At 60.9% G+C, this 9897-nt stretch overlaps 1 protein-coding gene across 1 annotated transcript; it reads right to left on the bottom strand.

Annotated features, from left to right (window-relative positions):
• Positions 1-730: 730 nt before the first annotated feature.
• LOC128980166 (B-cell receptor CD22-like) lies at positions 731-9684 on the bottom strand. The gene is made up of 14 exons (XM_054398613.1): positions 9607-9684; positions 8513-8535; positions 7402-7517; positions 6820-7107; positions 6234-6554; positions 5613-5873; positions 4486-4749; positions 3769-4071; positions 2402-2698; positions 2002-2098; positions 1410-1485; positions 1234-1295; positions 1080-1128; positions 731-907 (listed from the first exon to the last, which is right to left on the bottom strand). Exons 1-14 carry the CDS (start codon positions 9682-9684, stop codon positions 731-733), a joined length of 2412 nt encoding a protein of 803 aa, XP_054254588.1.
• Between the last annotated feature and the right edge of the window lie 213 nt (positions 9685-9897).

Raw genomic sequence — 9897 nt, 5'->3', positions numbered from 1 at the left:
TGTCCTGAGGAATAATGGTCTGTTCTAGTCACTACTGCTCTCTCCCTGTCTGTACTGGTCCCTTCCAGAAGGTCCACAGAGTTCCAGGTTCCCCTCCACACGTCTGAGGACCTTCCCAGAAGCCCCCCTCATCTTGGGGTGTTCCCCCCCCATACCAGTCCTGTGTCCCCTGCTTAAGGTCCTGAGTTGGCCTGGTGAGGGCTGAAGGTGTGGTGCTTCTCAAGGAGGACATTGTGGCCATGGTGGCCATCAAGGAGCTGACACTTTCATGGTGGTTGCCACCAAGTAGACCTTGGGGCCATGGTGGCTGCCCAGGGGTCATGGTGGCCACCAAGGGGCTGGGACCTCCTCAGTGGTGGACATCAAGGGGACATTGGGGCCATGGTGGCCTTGAGTTGGGATCTCAGGGGGGTTCCTGGTGGACCCAAGAGGCCAATAATGATCCCAGGTGCCCAAGAGGTCCACCCAGAGCCACCCCTCAACCCCCATCAAGAAGACCAGGACCAAGGGATGGAGGCAGAAGTTGAGACTCTATTGGCCAAGGTCACCTCCAGGGTGGCCATAATGACCTGGGTGACCTCCTGGTGGTGGTAGTGGCTTCTTGGCCACCATGGTGGCCACGATCTTGACCTTCAGGTGGCCTTTACCATGACCTTTTGACCTCCTGGTGGTGGTGGCCATGACCTTGGTGACCTCCTGGTGGCCCTTTCTCCACTGCTTGGTTGCCTCCTCAGTGCCTCAGGCTGATGTAGTCCACAGCAGTATCCTCCATGTCCTCCCGGTGGGCCCCAGGTGGCCTTGGAATGGCCAAGGCCAAGGTGGCATAGACCAAGGTCCCCTCCCCGGTCCCAGCAGCTCCTGAGGTGGCTCCTGGAGACAGGTTCTCGTAGTCAGGACCTTCTGGGGCCTGTGGAGAAGGAGAGGGGACAGCAGGAGGTCATGGTGGCCACCAAGGAGGTCCCTGGTGGCCATCAAGGAGGTCCTTGGTGGCCCTCAGGGGCTCCCCCTGGTGGCCTTGGTGGCCCTCAGCTTGTCCCTGGTTGCCTTCAGGGGTTCCCTGTGGTAGCTGCAGGTAGTACCTTGCAGGCCCCAGGGCTCCTCTGCAGGTTGGGGTCCCCCAGAATCCTCCTGGTGGAGACAACAAGGTGGGGGAGGGGTCAAGGGTGAAGCCCCCCCCCCCCGAGCTCCTCTCTGGTCAGCAGCAGCTGGGGGGGGGGGAGGGGAGGGGCATACCTGGGCTCACAGCCAATCAGAGCAGGGGGTGGGGAGGAGGTGCCAATGATGTCAGAGGAGGTCTGGCAGGGAGGGGGCTGGAAAGGTGGGAAGAGATCCTAGTGCCTCCCAGTTCATCCCAGTATGGCCCATTCCCTCCCAATCCCCTCCTAGTCCTACCCAGTCCCTCCCAGTACCTGTTTCCTGTACATGCAAAAGGTCCTCCCCGGTGCCACCTCTGGGACCTCCTCGGCTGCCACTCGCTGCTGCCACCTGCAGGTGGCACCCAGAGACTCCCAGTGCCTCCCAGTTCAGAGCAGTACATCCCAGTTCACCGCCCAAATCCCCTCCCAGCGCCTCTCAGTTCCTCCAGATCTCCTCCCAGTCCCACCCAGTATCTCCCAGTTCACCTCAAATCCCCTCTCAGTCCCTCCCAGTCCCCTCCCAGTAGATTCCAGTGCACCCCAGTATCTCACAGTTCCCACAAATCACCTTCCAGTACCACCCAGTCAGCCCAAATCCGCCTCCTAGTCCATCCTAGTGCCCCCAGTATCTCCCAGTCCCCACAAGTCCCTTCCCAGTCCCCTCCCAGTGCCCCCAGTATCTCCCAGTCCCCACAAGTCCCTTCCCAGTCCCCTCCCAGTGCCCCCCAGTATCTCCCAGTCCCCGCAAGTCCCTTCCCAGTCCCCTCCCAGTGCCTCCCACTCCCCTCTCATGACCCCCAAATCCTCTCCCAGTAGCTCCAAGTCCCCCCAAATCCCCTCCCAGTCTCTCCCAGTTGCCCCTCACCAGTGCCACAGGAGTGCCCCCAGGGTCCCCAGCAGCAGGGCAGCGCCAGTGACTCCCAGTCCCAGGAAGATCCTTTTGAGGAGGGTACTGGAAGAGACTGGGAGGGGGGAGAAGGCACAGAGGGCCCTGGGAGGAGTCTGGGAGGTGACTGGGAGAGGATTGGGAAGGACTGGGAGCTAATGGTGGGCAACTGGGATGAACTGGGTGGGGACTGGGAAGGGATTTGAGGGTAGTAGGAATTACTGGTGGGCACTGGGATGGACTGGGAAGGGACTTAGGAGGCACTGGGAGCTCCTGGGAGTGGCTTTTGGCCATACTGGAAGCTACTGGGAGTTACTGGGAGGTGCTCCTGGCCATACTGATGCATACTCGTTTGTACTGCTCTGTACTGGTGCCTTACCTTGGACGCTGAGGATGCACTCCGGAGACTCTGCCACCCCCTGCTGGTTGCTCACCCGGCAGTGGTAGTGCCCCATGGCCCCCAGCCCCACCTCTCCCAGTAGCCACAGCCCCTCCTTACTGGTTCCCAGTAGGTGGCCATTGTGGTACCAGGAGAAGACACTGGGGGGTGGCCGGGAGCGGGCGTGGCAGCGCAGGATGATGTCACTCAGCTCCGGCACCACCCAGCCTGGCTCCGCCTCCAACTGCACCCCCCAAGGAGCAACTGGGAAGGGAGGTGGGGTCAGTACTGGGGTGACTGGAAGGAGATTGGGAGGGACTGGGAGGGGACTAGAAGGGGACTGGGAGGGGATTGGGCATGAATGCAAGGGGCTTTGAGAGAACTGGGAGAGGACTGGGGGGGACTGGGAGGAACTGGGAGGGGATTTGGGGGAACTGGGAGGAGATGGGGAGGAGATGGGCTGTGACTGGGAGGGGACTGGGAGCTACTGGGAGGGGATTTGGGTGAACTGGGAGGGGATTGGGAGGGACTGGGAGGTGACTGGGAGAGGACTTGGAGGGGAGTGGGAGGGACTGGGAGCTACTGGGAGGAGCTTCGACTACAACTGGGATAGACTGGGAAGGGCTTTGGGTGCAACTGGGATAGACTGGGAGGGGATTGGGAGGGCCTGGGAAGGGATTGGGAGGGACTGGGAGGGGATTGGGAGGAGATTGAGAGGGGCTTGGGCAGGACTGGGAAGGGATTTGGGGAAACTGGGAGGGACTGGGAGAGGACTTGGAGGGGAGTGGGAGGGACTGGGAGCTACTGGGAGTTACTGGAAGGGGATTTTGTCATGCCAGGAGCTACTGGGAGATACTGGGAGGGGCTTTGGGGCATACTGGGAGCTACTGGGATGAACTGGAAGGCCCTGGGAGTTACTAGAAGGGGATTTGCGTTAAGTGGGAGATACTGGGAACTAGTGGGAGGTGCTGGGAGGGGCTTTGAGTGCAACTGGGAGTTGCTGGGATGAACTGGGATGAACTAGGATGAACTGGGAGTGGATTTTGTCATACTGGGAGCTATTGGGAGGTGACTTGGGTGTACTGGGAGCTACTGGGAGGGGACTGGGTAGACTGGGAGGGAATTGGGAGAGGATGTTGGAACTACTGGGAGGTACTGGGAGGGGATTTGGGTGAACTGGGAGATACTGGGAGGGGCTTTGGGCCATACTGGGAGCTACTGGGATGAGCTTGGAGGCCCTGGGAGTTACTCGGAGGGGATTTGGGTTAACTGGGTGATACTGGGAACTACTGGGAGGTACTGGGAGGGGCTTGGGGGCAGTATGGAAGCCGCTGGCCTGAACTGGGAGGCCCTGGGGGGTGACTCACAGAGAACATCAAGCTGCAGGGGTCTGCTCCGGGCTCCCCCCGCGGCGTTCCGGGCGTGGCAGGAGAAGGAGGAGGCCTCGGCAGGGAGGGGAGGCCCCAAGATCAAGTCAAAGGTCACAGGGTCAAAGGTCACAGACTCAGAGGCCTTGGGGTCAAAGGTCAGCAGCCTCCCGTCCTTGTACCAGGTAACCTCCAGCTGGGGGGGCTCAGCCCCCCCCACCAAGCACCTGAGCTGGACGGGGCCTCCCCCAGCCCTTACTGGGCCCATTGGGAGCTGCTGGACCTGGATGGACCTGGGGGGGTCTGGAGGAGGTAAACGAGAGGGGGGGGAGAAAAAGTGGGGTGAGTGGAGGGAGCTGGGGGGGGAAATGTAGCTTGGGAGGGCAAGATTGGGGCTGAGGGAGAAGAAAATGGGTCTGGGGGCTCCAAAAGGGACCTGAGGGGGGTCTTGAGGTGGCCATTTTGTGCCTGAAGGAGGCCTGAGGAGGCCATTTTGTGGTTGAAGATGGCATGAGGCAACCATTTTGTGCCTGGAGGTGCCTCAAAGCGGCCATTTTGCAGCTGAAAGGGGCCTGAGGAGGCCATTTTGTGCCTGTAGGCAACTCCAAGCTGCCATTTTGAGGTAGCGAACAGACCTGTCCCGCCCCCCAAGTCTCCACTTCTGATTGGCTGGGGGGAGGCGGGGTGTGTGGGAAGGGTCCTGATCCAGCCACTCACACCAGACGTTGACAGTGAGGGGCGGGGACTGGGTGGAGCCGGCGACATTCTGGCCAATGCAGCGGTAGGAGCCGGAGTGGGCAGGGTCGGCCCAGAAGGTGAGGGTGTGGCCAGGCGTGGCAGCCTGCCAGGCATCGTCGCGCAGCCATTGGACAGTGGGCGGGACAGGGTGGGCGGGGCCCAGGGAGCAGCGCAAGCTGATTGGTGAACCCTCCAGGGCCGGCAGTGGGGTCAAGGCTTCCAAGCTAGCTCCTCGTGGAGGGTCTGAGCAGAGATGAGGCCACCTGCAGCCATCTTGGCCATCCTGGCATCTTCTTGGCCATCCACCACCCCATGGCCACCTTGACTACCTCATGGCCACCATCTTGACCATCCCATGGCTGCCATCTTGACCTCCTTGACCACCCCATGCCCACCATCCTGACCACCACATGCCCACCATCTTGACCACCTTGTTCCCACCCCCACCGGGCCCCACTCACAGAAGACCTCCAGGTGGGTTGGTGCTGACCAGGCTGTCCCCAGCCTGTTGGTTGCCCAGCACTGGTAGTTCCCTCTGTGACTGGCTGCCTCCACAGAGTTCAGGACCAGCTGAGCTCCCTGATTGGCCAGGGGTTGCCCATCCTGGCTCCAGCCGTAGCTGTGGGGCTGGGGGTTGGCCAAGGTCTTGCAGACCAAGGTCACCTCCTGGCCCTCGTGGACTGGGGGCCTGGGGGTCACCTCCAGCCATGGCACCCGAGGGGGGTCTGTGGGATGTCATTGGTCAGCCAGAGACACACCTCAGGTCCTGATGGGCTGGGAGTGATGGGTGGGGATGGAGGGAACTGGTGGAATGGAGGGAGGGGCTGAAGGGGACTGGCTGGGAACAATGGATGGGGCTGGTGGGACAGGCTGGAGGGGATTGGCTGGGAACAATGGGTGGGGCTGGCTGAAGGGGCTGGAGGGGATTGGTTGAAGGGGATTGGCTGGGACTTGAGCAAGAAATTGAAGGGGATTAGCCAGGACCAGTGGGTGGGGCTAAAGGGGATTGGAAGAGTCACCATCTTGCCCCACCCTCAGTTGCCATCTTGTCCCCCCCATGTCAGCCATCTTGTTCCTCCCCAGGGTGGCCAGTTTGCCCCACTCACAGTAGACCTCCAGGCTGGCAGGGGAGGACTCAGCTGTCCCCAAGTCATTGGTGGCCCAGCAGTTGTAGGTGCCCCCATCAGAGGCCTTGGTGGAGCTGAGGTGGACATGTGCCAGGCGATGGGGCAGGCTCTGACCATTCAGGGTCCAGCTGTAGAGTTGGGATTGGGGCTTGGCCAGGTCCCTGCAGCTCAAGGTCACCTCCTGGCCCTCGTAGACAGTGGACGCTGGGGTCACCTCCACGTGCACGTTCTGGGGGGCATCTAGTGGTGGGGAGACAGCGGCAGAGACCAGGATGGGATCCCAGAGCCCCCCAGAGGAACCTCCTCAGGGACCTTCAGGAAGCCTTCAATAGCTCAAAGTGGACCTAAAGGTGGTGGGACACCAGGTAGGGATCATCTGCAACCCCTCCATAACCTCCAGAATCCCCAAGGAACACAACCAGGACACCTCAGAACCTCCTTGTGATGAACTCGGGCCCCATGAGGACCCCCAGAACCCCCAACAAACCCACTCAGAACCCCTCAAACCTCCCTGTGATGACTCCAGGCCCCATGAGGACCTCCAAAACCCCTCAGGAAATCCCCAGGACCCCTCCCTACTACCCCTCCCCAGATGCTCACAGTTGACCTGCAGCCTCCTGTCCACCTTGCTGAGGACTTCCCCAGAATCTCCTCGAAGGCTGCAGGTGAGGATGGTCCCATCCTGGTCCCAGCGGGGAGTGAAGGTCAGACTGGTGCCCATGGCTGGGTCGGAGGTGACAGAGGCAGGGGGGATCCACATGTCCACAACGCCCCCGAGGGTCTGAGTGTCCCCAGGAGGTCCCCAGGTGAGGCTGGAGACAGCATCAGGGCAGGTGGGGGGCAGCCAGCAGCCAAATGTGGTCCTGAGGCCATGGGTGAGGGAGGCTGGGGGAGGCCAGAGGTTGGGGCGGGGGCTGGTGGCTGTGAAGGTGACAAAGGAGCAGTGAGGGGGGGGAGGGGAAAGAGAGGAAGGGTACACTGAGGGGACAATGGGGTGGGAGGGGGGGACAGTGGGGGGACAATGTAGTGGGGAGGGGGGACACTGAGGGGACAGGGAGGGGGCAATGAATGGACAGAGAAGGGATGGTGAGGGGACACTGGGGTGACACTGAGGTGACACTGGGGTGACACTGAAGTGACACTGGGGGGACACTAGCAGGGTCCCTGTTGTTCCCCAGCCCCTCACCAGTGATGCTGACATTGACCATGTGCATCCAGGGCAGCTTCCCTGAGGACTTCCTCTGGAGGGCCACCAGCCTGAGGCCATAGAGGCCACCATGGGAGGTCCCCACCTGGGGCAGGACCAATCCACAGTCCCCTTGGACGTCCTTTAGGTCACTCTGGATCTTGGCCACCTCCTGACCCATGAAGTCCCGCGTGGAGTTGTTGTAGCGAGGGTGGTGGAGCCAGGAGAAGGTCCTCAGCCGGGTGGCCTGGCACAGGTGGTAGCGGCAGGGGATGTAGAGGCAGGAGCCTGAGGCCACCACCACCTCCCTGGGGGCCACCACAGGGGCAGGGCAGGAGGACAGAGAGCCTGGAGGGAGGAGAAAGAAGAAGGTCCAAGGGTGGCCACAGGATAAGGTGGGCTGGAGACCTTGGAGGCTAGGGACCAAAGTGGGTGGAGGTCCAGCTGGCAAAGGACCTCTATGGGTGGGCACTGAGATGTTCTGAGGTGGCCTTCAGCCACCAAAGGTCCATGGCCTGAGGTGTCTAAGCCCCACCCCCCCACGGCCTCATCCAGCCCTGGAGAGCCTCAGAAGGTCCTTACCTGGGATGAGAAAGAGGAGGATGAAGACCTTCATTGCACCAACGTCTTCCAGGAGCTCCAAGCAGCAGCTGAAGAACTCCCCCAGAGCTTCTGCTTTGATCTTCTGGTCTCCACCCCTGAGAGGTCCAAGAGGAACCCAAGAAGGCCTCAAGGGGACCCAAGGGCCCCCAGGTGCCACCTCCTGCCCTGGCCCCAAGCCATTGGAGCTCAGTTCCTGTCTTCTGCTGGAGAGGAACTGAGAGGCCACCCCCACACTGGGGACCTCCTGACCCAGGGCCACCAAAGCCTCCAGATACCACCACCCCAAGGCCACCAAGAGGTTCAGGTGCCACCACCTCAAGGGCCACTAGGACTTCCAGATACCACCACCCCAAGACCACCAAGAGGTACAGATGCCAACACCCCAAGGCCACCAGGACCTCCCAATACCACCACCCCAGGGACCCCCCAGGTGCCCCTGGGCCCTCCCCCGCACCTCCCTGGAGATGACTTCCCTTCCCTGGGGCTGCCTAGGGGATGCTGGGAAGTGGCCACCAGGGATCCCTAGGGGGGCATGCTAGGGGTGGAGCAAAGCATCGTGGGAAAGGGAGGAAGGGGTTGGGGGGGACTGGGGAGGAATTTGGGGACATTGGGAGAAGATTTGGGGGACTGGGAGATACTGGGAGGGACTGGGAGGGGATTTGGAGGCACTGGGAAGTACTGGGAGGCACTGGCGAGGGATTTGCCCCAGGCATGATTCCTCCATAGGGTCCCCTGTAGCCCCCATAGGGTCCCTTTCCTCCCCCCACGTTGTCATGACTCCTCCCCCCCCTTTACCCCCCTCCCACTCTGCACTCAAAATAGCAGTACCCCGAAGGAGCTGCACTGCCTCGCGTGCCCTTGCCACTTGGCAGCCAATCAGGAGCAAGCAGAGGTGGGGTTGTGCCTCCTTTTAACTAATCAAATCATGCGGCTCCCTCAAAGAGGGAAGGCAGCGCTGGGCGTGGGGCAAGGCATCGTGAGGTGGCCACCAATGGGAGCACACAGTGGGCCACTGAGAGGCAGGGGTCAAGAGGCGCTGTCCAATAGAAGTGAGGGGGTGGAGCCAGCTTTAGCAGCCATTGGTGCTCACCTCTGCTGCCGCTTGAATGGGACCTGGGGCAGGGGGAGAGGAAACTAGGGAGGTCATGGACTGGGGGGAGCGTAGAGGGGACCCCCAAAGTGTGGGGCTGGGGGGAGAGGGGGCAGAGTTAGGACCCCCAATGTGGGTCTGGGAATTGAGGGGGGTATCCTCTCAAATTTGACCCTCCCCCATTTTTTTGTAGCCTTCCCCCCCACCACCACCATGGGCAAAGTCCTGGCCACTGGCTCACTCTCCCATCCCCCTCCTTTTGCCTGTGACTTCCGAGTTTGGGGGGCACCCCCCCAGTCAATGGCTTGGGGTGCCCCTCCCTTACCCCCTGACTTCTTCCAACTTCCCCCCACCAAAATTTCCCCTTGGATTCCAGGGGGGGTACACCCCCCAAGATCCCTTCTCTAACCCCAGAGCTTGTGAGGAGTGTCAGCAGTGCTGCAAGGGTGAGCTCCCAGTATATACCAGTGTAGACCAGTATAGACCAATTGATCCCAGCTGACCCCAGGTCCCTCTCACACCCCCCACCAGTATTCCACAGTGCCTCCCAGTTCATTCCAGTGCCTCCCAGTTCACCTCAGTTCAGACCAGTTTACCCCAGGTCACCTTCACACCACCTACCAGTATCTCCCAGTTCACCCCAGTTCATCCCAGTACCTCCAAAATCCCTCCCCAGTTCCTCATAGTACAGACCAATTGACAGTACAGACTCAGTTCAGACCAGTTTACCCCAGGTCACTTTCACACACCCCCCACCAGTATCCCCTAGTTCATCCCTGTGTCTCCCAGTTCCCTCCCAATCCTTTCTTCATCCTCTCCCAGTCCTTCCCAGTCCCCTCCCAGTTCCCTCCCAACCCCTCCCTGTAACTCCCAGTCCCCCACAGAGCTGTTCCCAGTACAGATGGAAGAGGTCAAGCTCATAGTTAACAAAGGGCTGAGCAACCACTTCTAGGTAGGACCTCCTGGAGTGGACCTGAATGACCTCTTGGGGCCAGGAGATTCTCAGTTGTCCTTTCTGTCACCCCCTGCAGGTCAACCACACTGTGACAATCAGCACCCTGGGGGAGTCAAACTACCACTTTGGGGCCACCTACATGGGGACCAAGCAGCCCCACAAAGGTCAGGTCTGAGAACTCCCCTGAGGTGTCCCCAGGGGGTCGTGATGTCCCCATGGGGTCTCCATGCCCATAATGACCTCCCTGTGATGCCACCATGCTGGTCCCATGTCCCCAGGGGAGGCTTTCATGGTGGCCTCATGTCCTCCATGACGTTCCTCTGGGGTCTGCATGGCCTCCATAGTGTCCCCAGGGGGTCCTGAGGCCCCCATGGGGTCCCCATGTTCATAATGAGCTCCCTGTGGTGTCACCATGCTGGTCCCATGTCCC

The sequence above is a fragment of the Indicator indicator genome, unplaced genomic scaffold (genome assembly GCF_027791375.1).
Source record: "Indicator indicator isolate 239-I01 unplaced genomic scaffold, UM_Iind_1.1 iindUn_scaffold_68, whole genome shotgun sequence".
Classification (NCBI taxonomy): Eukaryota; Metazoa; Chordata; class Aves; order Piciformes; family Indicatoridae; genus Indicator; species Indicator indicator.
This window is presented reverse-complemented; position numbering and strand designations above follow the sequence as displayed.